General features: G+C 52.1%; 4 protein-coding genes across 4 annotated transcripts; 1 reads left to right on the top strand and 3 right to left on the bottom strand.

Annotated features, from left to right (window-relative positions):
* Positions 1-911: 911 nt before the first annotated feature.
* BDZ99DRAFT_491033 (Phosphoenolpyruvate/pyruvate domain-containing protein) lies at positions 912-2667 on the top strand (the record flags this gene model as incomplete). The annotated part of the gene is made up of 4 exons (XM_033723082.1): positions 912-1012; positions 1065-1593; positions 1658-1731; positions 1785-2667. The coding sequence occupies 4 exons, from the start codon at positions 912-914 to the stop codon at positions 2665-2667; spliced, it is 1587 nt and encodes a 528-aa protein (XP_033571963.1).
* A 97-nt stretch (positions 2668-2764) lies between these two features.
* On the bottom strand, positions 2765-5332 carry BDZ99DRAFT_544078 (uncharacterized protein). The gene is made up of 5 exons (XM_033726810.1): positions 4714-5332; positions 3620-4632; positions 3557-3567; positions 3303-3508; positions 2765-3249 (listed from the first exon to the last, which is right to left on the bottom strand). The coding sequence occupies exons 1-5, from the start codon at positions 5280-5282 to the stop codon at positions 2862-2864; spliced, it is 2187 nt and encodes a 728-aa protein (XP_033571962.1). The 5' UTR covers positions 5283-5332; the 3' UTR covers positions 2765-2861.
* Positions 5333-7967: 2635 nt separating this feature from the next.
* BDZ99DRAFT_397241 (uncharacterized protein) lies at positions 7968-12904 on the bottom strand (the record flags this gene model as incomplete). The annotated part of the gene is made up of 8 exons (XM_033716042.1): positions 7968-8736; positions 8799-9195; positions 9303-9352; positions 9405-9568; positions 9675-9985; positions 10094-11808; positions 11868-12649; positions 12710-12904. The coding sequence occupies 8 exons, from the start codon at positions 12902-12904 to the stop codon at positions 7968-7970; spliced, it is 4383 nt and encodes a 1460-aa protein (XP_033571961.1).
* Positions 12905-13557: 653 nt separating this feature from the next.
* On the bottom strand, positions 13558-13797 carry BDZ99DRAFT_362921 (uncharacterized protein; the record flags this gene model as incomplete). The annotated part of the gene is made up of 1 exon (XM_033714703.1): positions 13558-13797. A coding segment is annotated over one exon (240 nt), but the record flags the coding sequence as incomplete, so codon positions are not given.
* Between the last annotated feature and the right edge of the window lie 2454 nt (positions 13798-16251).

Below are 16251 nucleotides of genomic sequence, written 5' to 3'. Positions count from 1 at the left end.
TGTTGAGGCATGGTGGTTGAAAGTTAACGGAGCGCGTTCCGGTGATGAGGTGGGCCACTCGCTTGGGTGGGCCGCTCGCTTGTGGAGTACGTTAGGATTTGTCGGGCTTAGAGAAGCTAGCCGTTGAATGGAAAAGTGAGAGCTAAATCAGAACGACTAAATGTGACCAGAAAGCTATAAATGCAGTTCCCATCACAACAAGACATATCAAGGGTTTGCTGAAGCTGCTTGAACCACTAAACAAGCTCCATTCCGGTGGGTTTTACATGTTGCTTACGTCTTTCAAGAAGGCGGTAGAAATAGTAGTAGCGAGCGATAGAGCTACCTTTGTAAGAACAACTGCATGTTGAACACTACGATGCAAACATCCCTTCCTAAACCCTAAAGCGTGTTTAAGGAAACATGTCGATGGCAGGAGAGATGAGCTGCGGAACGGTATCCTGCTAGACTGTGAGGCACCCTGCCTACCTCACTTAGCCATATCTCACCCTCCAAGGACCCCAAACGCCGTCGTAATCTTCGGCATCTCTCCCGTCCCGCATGGCTCGCCACGAGATCCAAGGGTCGGTCCCAAGTCCAGGGTCCCGGTCGACCCAATCGGCCCTACTCCACCCCTCTCGGACTCGCGAGTCCGATGGAGCTCGGGGTGCTATCGCGGATTCTAACAACGCGACCACGGATGCAGCGACGCGTTGAGATTGGAAAATAATGGAGAATGGTGGGGCTACTGCGCAAAGATACCTAGCAAATAGCGAATATCAAAATACCACAGTAGCAGGTGTCCCTCACTCACCCCTCATCACCTCGTCGGCCCACCATCCCCTCATTGCTCGAACAGTTCAATGCTCTCCAAGCTCACATCTACCATATTCAGAACAACGGACTCTGGAACCCAAGCTACAGATACCACGATGCCAAAACTAAACATCTCAGTAGAGCAAGAACAGGCGGCGTTCGAGGAAGAGGTGAAGGCGATCGAGAAGCAGTGGAGTGAGCGGCCGCATTTGAAACGGCATGTTCCATCTCCCCCTACACGATTCTTTTTTACTGACGTGAAATTAAAGCCCATACACCGCCCGCACAATCGCCGCCCTCCGCAACACCATCCCGCAATCCTACGCCTCAAGCGCCCAAGGTCGAAAGCTGTGGAACCAACTCAACGCCCACAATGTCGCTGGGACGTGCGAGTTGACCTTCGGCACCACCGACCCAGTCGTGGTCTCCCAAATGGCCAAGCACCAACAAAGCGTTTACGTCTCCGGCGCCCTCTGCGGCTTCAGCGAGGTGTCCTTCCCGGGCATGGACGCGTGCGACTACCCATGGGACACGGTCCCCAAAGTCGTGAAGAAGGTCTTCTCGTCGCAGTTGTGGCACGACCAGCGACAGCGCCAGTACCGGATGCGACATCCCGTATCCGAGCGTGCGGGGTTAGAGAACTGGGACTACCTGGCGCCGATTGTCGCGGACGGCGACATGGGTTTCGGGAACCTGACGAGCACAATGAAGATGGCGAAAGAATTTGTGGAGAGTGGAGTAGCGATGATCCATTTGGATGATTTGGCGATTGGGATGAAGAAGTTTACGGTTGGGCAGGTAGGCTTCCCAGATAGGGCTAGGATGATGTTATCGAGCTTTGGGGCTAACCTTGAACCTGTAGGGACGGACGGTAGTGCCTACATCCGAGTACTTGGATCGGTTAAAGGCGGTGCGGATGCAGTTTGATGTTATGGGGTAAGCTCTGGTCCGAAGTGCAAAGTTGATATGGGGCTGACTGGTATGAATAGTGCCGATACGCTTCTTCTGTGCCGCTGTGACATCGACCACTCCGAGTTCATCTCCAGTGTCGTAGATGCACGCGACCACGAATACGTTCTTGGCGCTACTCGGCAAGTACGGCCACTTAAGGACGTGCTTGCTGATGCGCAGGCTGTTGGAGAGGACCTCAAAGTCGTGCGCAGTGCATGGAAAGCATCTGCTGGTCTTCTCACCTTCGACGATGCCGTCAAAGCGCAAGCCTTGGAAGATCAGTTCAAGACATACAAGCTGGAGTTGTCAAAAGCGAGTCCTTCGATCGCATCCCGCCGGGAGATCGCGTCGAAGGTTCTCGGCAAGGATATTTTCTTTGACTGGGAGCTGCCGCGGTCGTACATTGGCCAGTACATGTTCCAGCCTACAGTTAAGACAATCATCGAACGTGCGATTGCTGCTGCACCGCTCGGAGATGTTACGTGGGCACGCATGGACTCGCCCATTTGGAAGGATATCGTCGAGTTCCATACCGAGGTCCGCAAAGTCTTCCCAGATCGACTTTTTGCATTCGGGTACACGGGTGATTATGACTACGGGAAGGCCGGCTTCTCAGAGTCCGCAGTCAAAACGCTGCATCTCGACCTGGCAAAGATGGGTGTAGTGTGGCAGGTACAGCCCATCTGGAGTCTGCAAGGGTTGAATCTCTTGACAGAACAGTTTGGCAAGCTGTTTGCTGAGGAAGGTATCGCGGGCTATATCCAGACAGTGCAAACGCCGGCTTTGGCGACGAAGCCGATGACGGATGGGTTCGAGAAGTTGAGCTACTGCGGTGGATACCTGGCAGACGCGTTCTTTGAGACTGTGGCCGGCGAAGAGATAGTCGAGAAAGGGAGTGCGCCAAACATTAAGAGGCATTGATTGGAATGGCTTGATTCGGGTATATGCAAATAGAAATAGAAGTAAATGACCGAGATTCCCTAAAACTTGAAGACTGTAAGCGTCGGACCACGATTTACGACTGCGTCTCAAGGGCGATGGGGATAAGAAGGACACTTAGAGTAGCCAGATGTAAACTTTTTTGCGTAGTTTAAGCCTATATTTTTGGGGATTGCTCAAGTCCATGAATCGTAATCAAAGATGCCTGGAAACGAAGGCATCTCGGCATCGAAGGCATTGGCCCCATCAATACTGTAGAACTGCGGCGCCGAGAACGGCATTTCGAACGTCATATGCGTAGGTGGCGGAGACGGCGGCGGACGGCTCAACTGAGGCGTCGGCATGATACTTTCCCTCATGGCTGACTCTCGGGGCCCAGGTATGGAGGATACAGTTTGGAGCGGGGTGCTTTTTGGTCGTGGAAAGTCGTCCTCGATCATTTCCTCAATCATTCGCATGACAATCCGATGCACAATGAGACGGCGTACATCGGGAAGAGCTTGCCGCAGCTTTGTGGCTGATTTGTCCGATATCCGCACTGGTGGTCTGCTAGGGCGATCGACGCTGGAGAACGAGATTAGCAAGTTCGCGGATAGCAAGTGAGAATGGCTGCTTACAGAGGTATTTCTCGTGCTAGCAGTTCAAAGACATCTCGCAGACAGTCTGCCTTCGGCCAGCGATCGGCCATGATTGCGAGAATGTTGGAACACGCTCGTAGTGCATCAGATACATCGGGGGAATCATAATTCTCCGTCCGATACTGAGGTGGGGTTGCCCAAAAGCAGTACAAAAGAGTTATGCCCGCTTGAAATTGCACGAGTAGCTGAATCAAGGTTAGAGACTATGCCTCGTCGAGGTTGTGAGAACTTACTCCAAGCCAAGCTGCCAGGAGATTAGCATAGTCAGATATACATTGGAAGGGGCAAAGACATACGTTGAGCAATCTGCCGGTCCATTTGCGTTTTTCGGAACATGAGGCAAGCTTGACTAGAAGCCTGTACCGCAAAGTCCCCCGCCGGACCAATCACATTTTGCTTGGTGGGTCGATAAAGCATGACCAGTGTATAGTGATAGATCATGGCAAGCCACCTCTGACTGGTGTATCCTTTGGATCTGGAATCTGAGAAAGTCTGGACTTGAGACTTCCAATTGTTAAGTTCAGTAAGGATCCGTATCCGCCATTCCGGGGAGGACTCGAATTGCGTGGCATAGTTCCAGTGGAGGGTGAAGCCCAGTATCTCTGACTGGATTCGCCTGCATTGAATGATGTGCAGAGATGGCGAGACACAGGTATATCCTAGGCTATCCGGTATATCTACGTCTACGGGTGTGGCAGCTGCAAGCTGCAGAAGATCCGAGTCCTCTACGTTCGCATAGACCTTTGTTGTGATTGTGCTGTCGGGGATTGAAGGGGGAAGGTCAAAAGAAAACGCGGCCAACCGATCGAGCTTGTAAGCGCACCAAAAGGTCCGCCGCCGCAGCTGGTTCTCTAGGTGGATAGTCGCGTTGATCGGTTCTGGCTCCATTTCCGCGAGATGAAACTGCGCTTGTACGCAATAACGGATTACGGTTGAGGAAAGAGACATAATACGATCCGTAGAGCTTCTGTGCAATGCATGCATGGCCATGACCAGGTATGCTTGAATCTGCAAGATATGATCGCCTTGTCTAAGTACGGAAGGCAGGAGAGTGACGCCTTGTCGGTAGAAGATCTGAGAGTCGAATTTTCCCACCCGAGGTATCAGAAGTAGGGCAGTTGCGTATACCATATTGACGAAGAAACCTTTCCATGCTTGACGCCCATAATCGCTGGGTGGACATGTCTTCCAAGTAGAATGCCAAAAGAGGAACGTGTCCCAGTGGAAAAAGGGATACTGTGCTTGAGCTCGCTCGTGGTACGCATCTAGCAAAAGCTCCTCTACCTCTAATGGGAGCTGAGCCACTAGACTGTGTGGTAGAAAGCCGGACTTGGTGGACGATGCGTGGTGAAAATTTGGAGAGTCCGCAAATGCCGCGTCGTCCCTTGACGCAGCAGGTGATGTGACGAGTCCTAGAATAAGGTGGTCCAGATCGGAATCATCGTCAAGACCGAGGTTCGAAACATGCCGCAATTGGGCTTCATTAGACATGTTCGATACCCGGGTATTCGCAGCACTCCGGGCGGTCGAGGCTGGGGAAACAGCAGCGTGGAAGTCGCCTGGCGATTCGGAGACGACCTCTGATGGCGCTGGACCAGCTATGCCATTCGACTCTGGCCGTTCCAAGGTGCTAGCTGAAGGCCGGCTCTGGTGGTCGGCCAGTTGTGCTCTTGCATTGTTCAAAAGGGATGACCGTCTCTGAATATGATCAAGACTCTGCTGCGGATCCAGAGCTTCCAGCTCCGCAATGCGCTCCTCCAAGGCTCGAATATACTCGCCTTCAGCATGGCCTCTGGGGGCGGGCTCGGTGGCGACGCACTCTTCTCCAGACTTCCTGCAGTTCCTACATGGCCGGCTCTCATCGCACTTCTGCTTTCGGTGGCGGCATCTTTTGCAAGCTAGGGTGCGGGCCCTCTTGGCTGGTCGCGAGCTATCCGACTGCGATTCCTCATGATCCATTGGTGTTGGCGCTGTGTGTGGGCGAGACGAGGGGGCGCATGTTGTAGTGGTGCTAGAGATGGGTCCACTCGTTATCTTCGAATCCGCTAGCCATATATCGAGAGTCGGTCCGATGAGGGGAAGCTGGAGTCGCGTCCCATTTGATCAGCACGTGACACCGTGAGTGTTTTGCCTACTCGGGCTTAAGAACCCATCATCTAGATCGTATATTCTATCTGAGGTGATACATCTGACGTTGGGGTCCGTTGAGAACTAATCTCACGTGACCGCGGCAATTCAATCCAGGGACCTTTCAGTGGTCCAACTCCCAGCTTCATCCTCAACCTCACATCGACACCATCTACTCTCCCAGCAGTTCCACATAGCAGCTACAATGCTGCGGGACTTGGTATTGGGACTTCATCCTTGAGGGTTCCTGCCTGGCCGTCCTCTCCTTTGCTTCTCTCATTCTGCGTATGCAATGGCCGGAGTTCCGCGCCTCTACCTCGCAACACGATGGCTTCGTGTCGCACCCATACCTCGAGCATTCCCCTACGTATACTCACGCGCTCTGGTATGAAGATATGCAACGCCAAGGAGGAGAAAAGATGGCCTTAATGGTCAAATGGGGCCCCTCGTAGCTCTCCGCGAAGGTACGATACTCTACGCTGTAACGGGCGTCAGCCTCCTTGTTATACACCCTCAGCACCTGTCTAATCGATCTTGATTCTTCAGCTCGAATCCCACCCCCCCTAAATCTCCCAATCCTTCTACACAGCGCCTCGGCCCTCGGGTGAAATCTGCTGTCGACGCACGACTTCGCATCCTAGACCGTGTGGCCGCAGGTGCAGACCCCTCGGAAGTAGAGCATCTCTTCACCAAAATCCGCAATAGCTCCAGTGCAGGAACAGAGGGATGGCAATCCAGAGTAGTCGACGTGGACAAAGAACGTGCAACCCTGGCGGTCGGGGCAGAGCTGCGTTGGGTGGAAACTCTGATGGCGAAACCTGCCAGTAAAGACACTGGTCAGACCCTCCTGGAAGCGAGGCAGATAGTCTTGCGAGCGCTTGCAGCTGATCGCACCCTGCAATACTTCCCGGTATTGGACCCTCTGGAGGCCAACGAATGGTGCGATCTTGTGGGCGTCGATCATAACATCAATTATAACATCATCCCGAGCCGGATGCAGATTTGGGGAGAAAGAGTCGATGAACAGTTCATCGAGGAAATGAAACATAATATTCGGTTATATGAGGAGAATCCGACCAAAGCTAACTCTCTCGGACTTCGAACGTCAAAGTTGTTGCTCAAAGAAGTTAGAAAAGGGAGGGCAGCGCCAGTACACATCTTGGCCTTCCGGCAGGGTGAAAGGATAGGTCACTGCGTGAGAGGGAATAAACTGCTTACACTCGTGGTCTTAGCTCTCCTTTACCTCTTGAGCACGAGGAAACTAAGGATAAGACCTTACCGGACGAGCACCAGTCATCAAAGGCCGAGACTTCATCCCCGACAGGAGCGACAACGTATGAATAATTGTGTCAGGTATTTTTGATCTCAGCGTCAGCTTGCTACTTCGTGCTATTTATTCGCCTTCTACTGCTTTGGATTCTTGGAAGGCTTTTCAGACTTTCATTCGAAGCCATTAATCGATATTCCATCCGGCTGAACCACATTTTGTGGAAGCAGCTAGTTTTCAAGGACTATATCGACGTAAGAAGGGTAGGACCCTGAGTCACTATCGCCTTTCCAAGCTAGGTCTTTGGTCATAGCAAGACATCGGTCCGCGGAAGTTATTGAGAGAGTATATTTATGTCGATTGACATCTTGACATTCAGTATCGGGCTCTGGGGAATTATGGCACCTTCTTCTCCTCCAGGGAAGGGAGCCTGGGCGTCGTCAAACATTCATGGGTTTGTGGGGAGGGGTTACTGGGTATGAACTTTTCGGACCTTAACGTTACTCTAGGTGTATCATAAGTCGGTAGTCCACCATGTGACAGCATGAGCAAAAGGTAAATCGATGGATTAGATATACCGAGCAGAGCGATCTGGTACACGCAGCAGCAGCTAACTAAGCTACAACTAATTACATGAGAACTCTCCAGAACGTGAATGAGTAGGGCGCTCTGAACCTACAACGTCAGAAAGTTGGACTGTAGTCCTAAGCTTCTACGCCTCGAAAAAGCTTTTTTTACACCGAAGCTCATTATCTAAGCTTTTGGGTTCTCAACGCCTCTCTCCAATGCATGAATAACTCGACAAACCCCAACGACAAACCCCAGCCCTCTAAAATCGAGCTCCGTCTTCCCTTTTCGATGACCCCATAGTAATTCCTACTGCCAGCTTCGACGACGTGCTGGTCAGCCGTGCGTCTTCCATCGGGTAATCGCATAATAGCAGTTAACCCGCTCCGACCAGCGACCGGGTAGGTACAAAAGAGACCGAAATGGAGAGGTTCCAGATGGTCGTAAGAATATATTGTTTGACTCTCGCCACAACGTGCCCGTGATTGCCAACCCCTTTCTCCGCGTCACCCCTCTCTCTACTTTACGGTTAAGAGCTCACAGGTTATAAAATCTACGAATCGTAATACTTATACGTATATGGCTTGATACTTTATAAGTGCCCCAACTTCAGATAGCCTAGAATAGGCTAGAACAACTTCCCAAATATGCAACCACTAAGATAATCCAGCGGTAGACTAAGCTCACCTTGATTTCTCCTTAGCCCCAGCCCTCACCAAATCCCCAAACCTCGTCCCCGCTTCCCCAGCCAACACCGCGGGATTCCCAACCTCCACTACCGCTCCCGAGTCCATGACAACGACTGTATCAAAGTCCATAATCATGTCCAACCGATGGCTCACCGCTATAACCGTGTAGTCTTTGAATTCCGTCCTGATGATCTCCTGAATCACACGTTCCGTCTCGTGATCTACGCTCGAGCTCACCTCATCCAACAACAAGATACCGCTGTCTGCAGATATACCCATACGCTCTAGATTCCGCGCCCGGATGCGACGTCGAAGCAGCGCGCGCCCAACCGAGATGAGTTGCCGCTGCCCGGCGCTGAGCGTCCCCGAGCTCATTCCTGCGTGCAGACCGCCGCGCTCGAGAACAAACTCCCACAGGCCGACGGCCGCGAGAACCGCTTGGCATTCCTCGGGCGCTGAGACATCGGACGGATCCAGGTTGGTCTGGAAGGTAGTGCTGTCGGGCAAGAACACGGCTTCCTGTGGCACTGCGATGATGCGCTGGCGTAGCGCGGGCCGGTGGATGCGACGGAGCTCCGTGTTGTCGATAATCGCGTTGCCTGCAGTTTCGGAGAGGGGATCGAGGAGCTTGAGAAGCAGCGCGATGAGGCTGGATTTGCCGCTGCCAGTGCGGCCGCAGATGGCTACCTTTTCGCCCGAGTCGATTGTCAGGTGGATGTCGCGGAGAGCTAGGTTGGGTGTGCCGTCGATTTGGACTTCCGCACTACACCGGGGCGTTAGCGTTGTTTTAGATGATGTGGTTTTCGTGAGATATGTTTCTCTTACTCATAAGCTGCGGATACACCCTTCAATTCTACCACGCCCGCGTGAGGCCACTGTTCGGGAGGAACAATGTCCTCTTCATCTCTGTCCTCCGGCTTGACGGTTTCGTTGAACGTTTTGAGTCTGGCAATCGCTCCAATAGAGGTTTCTAGCCTAGTGTATTGTAGGACCATGCCCGTGAGGTTTTCGCCGAGAGAAATGAGGCTGTACAAAGCAGCGCCGGCGAAACCAGACTTGGAGTGAAGCCGGACGGAAAGAGTAACCAGGACCACTGCTATGAGCATGACTACGAGGCCAAGAACGAGGTTGAGCCACTCTTGAATCATGAGGAGGAGGTACGCCGGTCGTTGGCTAGTATCAATCAAGCGAGCGTTCTTTTGGACATCGTCGGGAAGGAAACCTGCACATCTCTAGTGTCAGCAGCGACGCCAAGTGTTGAACAGAGATGCCGCGAAGTATCTTATTAGACATGCTTTCGGTGTCGATTCTGTTTTGCATACTACTCACCGAAGGCTCTCAGAGTTGTGATGCCCTTAACAGTGTCAAGGAAATGTGTGCTAGACGAAGGCAGATTAGTATAGCGCATAATAAGCGCCCACGTGAACTTACTATAAGGGGCTTTTAGCCTCAAGGTCAAGAAATCTGAGCTGCCTGGAAGTCCGCAGGTAGAACCTTCCCACTACATACATTATAGCGCCGATGAGCGGATAGGCTATGGCCAACCACACGGACGAAGTAAGCATGACAGCCGCTTGCCCGAGTACTTGAAAGATCTGCGAATTCTGCGTCAGACTACCGGATGGTTTTCTTCAAATACTTTTACCAAAGAGGGAAACGTCACTACAAACTCCCTGTCATTTTTAATGAGAACAGACTTACGCAAAACAAAACGTTCAACGTTGCTTCTGGTAGCTCCGTGTCTATGAGGTTCAGGTCCTGCGAAAATAGGTTTGTAACGACACCAGTATCCGTCTTGGTGAAGAAGTTCAATGGTGCTCGAATAAGAGTTCGCAAGGCTTCCTGGTGAATATTGGCACCTGCTCGTTTTATAACGACAACCCAGAGCGTTATGGCGAGGAGAAGCAGCGATACCAGGGCGCATACTTGGAACAAAGCATATATCCGGGCGTAGTAAGCGTAAGAGTGCGCCGGATGTTCCGAGTAGACGTCGTCAGTCCAGTACGTGAGCCCTACAGATGTTAGTCCATATTATTCTGGATTCCATAACGGGCTCTGATGGCCTTGATTGAAAGGCCAAGTCGTGTGGACTCTGCTGTCCGAAGACAAGGCTGACTGACAGATTGATGGAAAGTTCGTGAAAAAACCCCAAAGAATGGCGAAGAGCAGACTAAATGCTGCCGGCAACAAACCCATGCTCTTGACGTAATGCTTGTATACCGTTTTATCGCCAACTTGCCTCGATTTATCGGTGTCCGGCGCAAGAGGCACTGCGCCGTTCGTTGTCGTATGGAGTAGTTGCTGCTTCGATCCCTGCACGCTCCGCATTGACGTAGTTGTCTCGGACGAAGCATCGCTATCTGGAAAACCCTTTAATCTCAGACGCTGAACATAACCTTGACCGGTCATCAGTTCCCCAAAACTACCTTGCTCGGCAACGGTGCCCTCTCCGAGTACTATTATGTGATCCGCTGCAGGTAGGTGTTTGATGCTATGGGTGCACAACACGACCGTAGAGCGTCGTCGCCTGAGTAGTCCACCTGGCACGAAGACTCGCTGAAAAACCCGTTCCTCGGTATCCGCATCCAACCCACTGAAGATATCGTCGAGAACTAGCAAGTCCGACTGCAGATACAGAGCTCGCGCGAGAGAAACGCGGTGTTTCTGGCCCCCTGATAATGTGATTCCATCAGATCCAACATTTGTTTGATCTCCTTGCGGGAGCGTGGTAAAGTCGAAGCTCAAAGCCGTAGCATCGATGACTTCCGCATATCTCTCGTTGTTGAAAGGGGAGAATCCCACGATGTTGTCTCTGATCGACCCGTTCAAGAGAAATGCCGTTTGCTCGCAATATCCAATGTGAGCGAACCTACTTGAAATCACGCTACCTTCGCTAAAAGGTATCTCTCCAAGTAGTGCCTTGCAGAGCGTAGATTTCCCGGAGCCAACGGGTCCGACGACAACGGTGAGTGAGGACTTGGAGATTCGAGTATTTACGTTCCGCAAGACGGACTTGCCTGCTTCCCAACCGAAATTTCCGTTTCGGATGATCAATGCCGAATCAGACGAAGATTCGGTGTCATCTGGGGCCTTTTCTGCATTATGCCTTACTTCAGCAAGAACTTGGCGAAAATCATGGCGAGTCTCGCACTCCAAGAAAGCCTGGACTCGGCCCAAACATGCCAGCCCAGAGACGAGCTGGGGGGAGGAGTCGAAGATCAGCAACAGCGGGTTGGTCAAAAGCGCAAGGAAAGCAAGGCACGTGAACATTGTTGAGGCATCCAATGTTTGTTGAGTAAATGCGAAGGTTAGTGGCGGGCTGATTAGCTGCGGAATGAAGCCAAAGAGGGCCGCAGTGATGAATACCTTGCGGAATCGGGCTCCCGCCGCTAGCTCCTCAAGGCGGAGCTTCTGCACAAAGCTGCTGACGGCAGCAGAGAGGCCAGATATCTTCAAGTTCTTCATGTTGGCGATGACCGTGGCCGTCAGACCAACACGCTTCTGGACTCCTGCCATCCAGGCTCTCTGCGAGTCCCCAGTGAAGCTCATTAGGATCCCCAAGCCGGTGAAGCAGACTATAACAATCCCGATGGGTGCCACGAAAACCACGCCAAGTCGGTTGTACAGCATCCACGCAGCTAGAGCAGCCTGTATCATGCCGGCCCAAATCTCATGCAGAGACCTTAAGCCAATCCTAATTCGCTCCATGTCTGTGCTCATTAAAGTCAGCGCAGCACTGTCATCGGCGATTCCGATTCGAGCCCTCGTGGCTTTAATGAAGATCTCGGTGACTAGTATCGATCTTGTCATAGTACGCGCTCGGTTGTGGAAGTACCTAAACTAATGCATAAGCAGCTGATCTTGGTGATAGTTCTTTCGCAGGTTCTACTGTACCAGTATAAGGCCGTGGAGATAGCAATTCCCGAGTAAATCAACATGCTGGCGCCGATAAGGCCATATCCGACATTTGCGTCGAGCTCAGGCTGGGATAGGTAGTCTAAAAGCTTTTCCATAAAAAGCGGTTGACAAAAGGTGAAACCCAGCATCGCGAGGCGTGGGAGGATGGGAATTAGAAGAGGGACTCTGAGTGTGCGTACGAGCACCTTTGGCAGACCAAACTTATCGCCCCTCAGTTTGGAGTAATCTATGTTCTTAGAGAACTCGTCGTGGAGCGTCTTGGCGTCAAAGGCGCTGTCGAGAGGGTACAGGTCCTCAACGGTCAAGATTTTGCTGTTTCCCAAGAGGAACATCTTGTTAAGCCAGAAGAAGACGCCAAGGGAAAATATGCCACTCGTCTCCTCTGGACTGTGCTCTTTCTCGTCCCAGCGTACCCATGGGGACTTTTCTTTGGCTTCCAACAGCAATACTGCAGCTTTTAGGGCTATAGCAGCACTGAATATGCTGCTGTAGGTAAGCTCGGGCTTGCCAAGTGATGACAGAAACAGCGTTCTAGCCTGAGCCGCGTCTAGGAGAAGAGTCAGAGACAAGTAGATACTTAATAGCACGGACGGCCTCGGGCTTCTACTGTGGTCAACAGCGCTGAGCGTTATCATTAGGAGAGCTGACACGAGTTTGAGGGCAGATGCAGCAATAAACATGCTGGTCACACGGAAGAATCCAGCCGCAGCCAAGATGAGGAGTGCGAGTTCAAGCGCAACATAGGTTATGATAGCACCCTGCAGTAGTTTGATCAGCGCGTTTCGACTATACCCGGCACACTTTGGGGAAAAGAATACCACTTTAATGAGCTGGAAAACCGGAGCATTCACCACGGAGGGCTTTCGTGCTTGGGAAAGCGTGCGCCATACTGATGTTACGATGAACAACACTGACGGTATGATGGAGAAGAACAGCTGCTCGAACTGTACGTTGAAGTCGAATTGCTCTCGGTTCAGCTGGAGCAGGTCCTCCTTGCCAGTAGAAAAGGGCATCTTGAACGCCTAAGCACGCTGACTGGTTTCGATCCGAGCCGATTTCACCGTCGTAGCGAGCCGCGTCCCCGTCTTGCCCTTGGTGAGCCCAATGGCGGAAAGCAGAGCACAGGAAGGGCTGTTGGATTGACTGAGTGGTCAGCTTCGAAGCCCAGCCGTGCCGCACAAGACGCCGGTGCGAACAAGAGCTTAATAGAGGTGTGTTTTGGTTGCTGTTGACGTAGTGAACAAAGTGAATTGCGAACTCGGATTGTAATTCTTGGCGGTCACCCCTCCTTCCTAATAGGATCATAGCACAACCAACAACATCTGATCTTCCTTTGTTCGGATAGCTAGCGCTCCCTCGGGCCGAGGTGAATAGCCAATTGATTAGGACACGGTGGATACCCTAACGAGGCATTACCAGAAGGTTGCTACACAGACTTTCGCAATGTCGTTGCTTTCGATTCCACTTGTGCCTTTGCATATTTAACACGGTCGTCCTGCGTGTTCTTGAACTCGTCGAGAAGGTCGCGCGTATGTGAACAGCAACATTCCCAACGCCTGGCATGCCGAGACGCTTGCGGTGAACGCCGTTAAGCACCCCCTGGCCGATAAGGAACAGGCAATTGCGGTACATTGTCTTCGCTATTTATACCACAATCGGGAATCCAAGGAACGCGCCTGTATAAGCTGCTGGAAGTTTCGATATCCAGCCCGTCCGCTCGTTTCCAATACCCACCATAGTGTTGGCCTGAAATTATGCACTGGTCCAAGATCCTCTTCACCGCGTTTTTGTAGTCGTCGGTCCTAACTAGGCTGTAAGATAGGTTCGGGCGGACCACGATGAGCTGGTTGTAGTCTGATAGATCAGCGCTACCACCTGCAATGATGCAGATGGTGCCATTTGCAGAGATGACACCTGCTTGGGGTTCGTCGGCAAAGCCATGAACCCCGTCAGTAGACATCTTACAGATGGCGGTAGCGTTGCACGCCGTGTTCGCGATGAAGTCGTCCTCCGAGGCGCCCTGTAGAATGGATTTGAGAATGTCTTCTTTAGCTGGCATGCCTTGGCCGGCAGAGAACAGTAGTCGTAGTTACACCCCAGCTTGTCTTCTTCCAGCGTTTAATTGGACCCAGGACAGCCATGGTAGACGCTTCCGCGAAGTTTTGGGCCATACTCAAGTAGCCACGCGGACTGGGAAGGAAGAAATCGCCGTCCTTGTGCTCAAGCGTTCTGGCTGAGGTGTGGACTGTCATGATTTTGTAGCCGTCCCGGGCACGCATTCAGTCGACTGGCGCTTTGATACAGGCATTGAATGGGACGACATTCTTCTGAAGTATATACCAGTTCGAGCCGTCATTCTTGATATCCATTAAGTATTGTATCACATAATTTACCTCGTGAGTAAGTCACAGTCTCACCACTCCTAAATTCTTTCAAACTCTACCAGCTCACTGACATTGCCACGGTGCCAACATATTCAGGAAATCATCATTCGTCATCGCAAGCCGTGGTATTCATGTTGCCATATTCCAATGGCTCACCATTGAAATCCGTACACCCGCTTACTGCTGCGTGAGGAGCTTCATAGTATTTTCAGCATTCCGAATAAGAGAGAAATTCGGTATTATGGACAACTAGTAAACTCGCGAGGCTACCTCAGACAGTGCCAACAGGGTGTACGCAGATTGGAAGTGTATCCGCTGCCCCCGATTTCTATTAGTACGTTAGAGCCCCACAGACAGTGGCAAGAAAGTGTACAGACATCTATGGCAAGACACTGTCCAAAGCGCGGGTGCTCTGTGAATCGATGGCAACGAAGGCCAAGACTGGAGATGCGCATGGTAAAACAAAGAAACGACACCAAGCAGGATCGTACACATAGAGACTGAGGAGAAAGACAGAAAGAGCATCAGAACGGAACTTCGACTCTTACTTACTCAGCCCTAGCCTGTTCCCAGAGTATAGATCGGTTCACTTCTCGACTAGCAGGTCCTGGGATAGCATACATGTGCCCCCACCAGCCAGATTACCTTGTCATACTACAGAGACCATGTCATTCGAGTTGGAATCATGGCACTGTTTTTACGAGGTCTCGTCTGAGAGGAGAACAGCATAGTGGGGACGTCGCGGAGGTTGTGCCAAGGAGGACAAAACTTCAGCTCAATTTCTTCCAACCGAAGGTTCGCGTGGCGCACAGCCTCAAGCGCAGCCTCAAGCGCAGCCTCCCGCCTGGGCACGCTTCAGCATCACGTCAATCTCAACGTCCATCGCGACGACACTCACCCCTTCATCACCTTCAACACCCCTAGATGGCGATGACTGTTGGCCATCGCATATGTGCCAAAGCCTCTGTGTCTGTTGAGAATGCCCAGCCTCGCGCGCACCGCTCCCTTCGACCCAGCACCGATATCCCCCTGCCCATACCCACCGACGCTCCATCACTGGGCTATACTTCGTACAGCGGCCATCAAAACCAATGCGAGCGGCGGGAACCCGTGCGCGTGTCATGAAAGCCGTGAAAAGCGGCTCTGGGTAGGGCTGGACAAAGCCTTGGGTGGACGAAGGCTTGGCTGGAGGGCGAAGACAGAATACGGGCGATCGCTTGGGTGTCCTGTGAATCGCATCAAAAGAGCTGGATAAATGAGCGACAATGGCAAGCGGAGAGTGATATGATGGATTCGATTACTTCATGACCCTTCGCTACCGAGTTTCCGACCGGCATGATGCTCAGTCTCAAGCGATTTGGCCTACGTTCGCACTACGAACGTGTCGATGCCCTCGAAACGAAGCACTCATGATACTAATAGTCCGGAGAGAGCTGCGGATCGTACGCCGCCATGATTCACAGTGCGGCGAAGTGCCGTGTTGATTTTGTACGGTCGCGAAGAATTCCCTTTCCACCCTCAAGCTCTCAAGCCTTGCGCAATGCCAGCTCTTGTCGGGTTCCTTCGGGATGGAGGCAGGATCAATATCGGCAGTTCCCCCACGCCGTGCGGGACAGACAAGCAAGGGAAGCCTTCATAGCGAGACCAAAGCAACGCTCAGCGGAAGCTGCAGAGAATCAATGACTCGGGTCGGCGGCGGCAGTTACGAAGATTTTGCGCAAACGATGAGATTGGTCGACACAGCCCGCCGCGGCTGCTTCTCTCTTGCGCCGGAAAAGTCGACATGGCTCGTCCGAGCATGAGCCACGCAAAGGCTAGACGGAGGATCTATTTGAAATCCGATTCTCTCGCTTGATCCCGCGTGGTTCCGATAGAAGTGGCCTTTCCAACCATGGCACCTTATTCTATTTCAGACCTTATCTGGCGCCTTGAGCGCGTTGAGTAATACTATTTCCGGATAGGGGCTTCCAGCAGCG

The sequence above is a fragment of the Mytilinidion resinicola genome, assembly GCF_010093595.1.
Source record: "Mytilinidion resinicola strain CBS 304.34 unplaced genomic scaffold BDZ99scaffold_20, whole genome shotgun sequence".
Lineage (NCBI taxonomy): Eukaryota > Fungi > Ascomycota > Dothideomycetes > Mytilinidiales > Mytilinidiaceae > Mytilinidion > Mytilinidion resinicola.
This window is presented reverse-complemented; position numbering and strand designations above follow the sequence as displayed.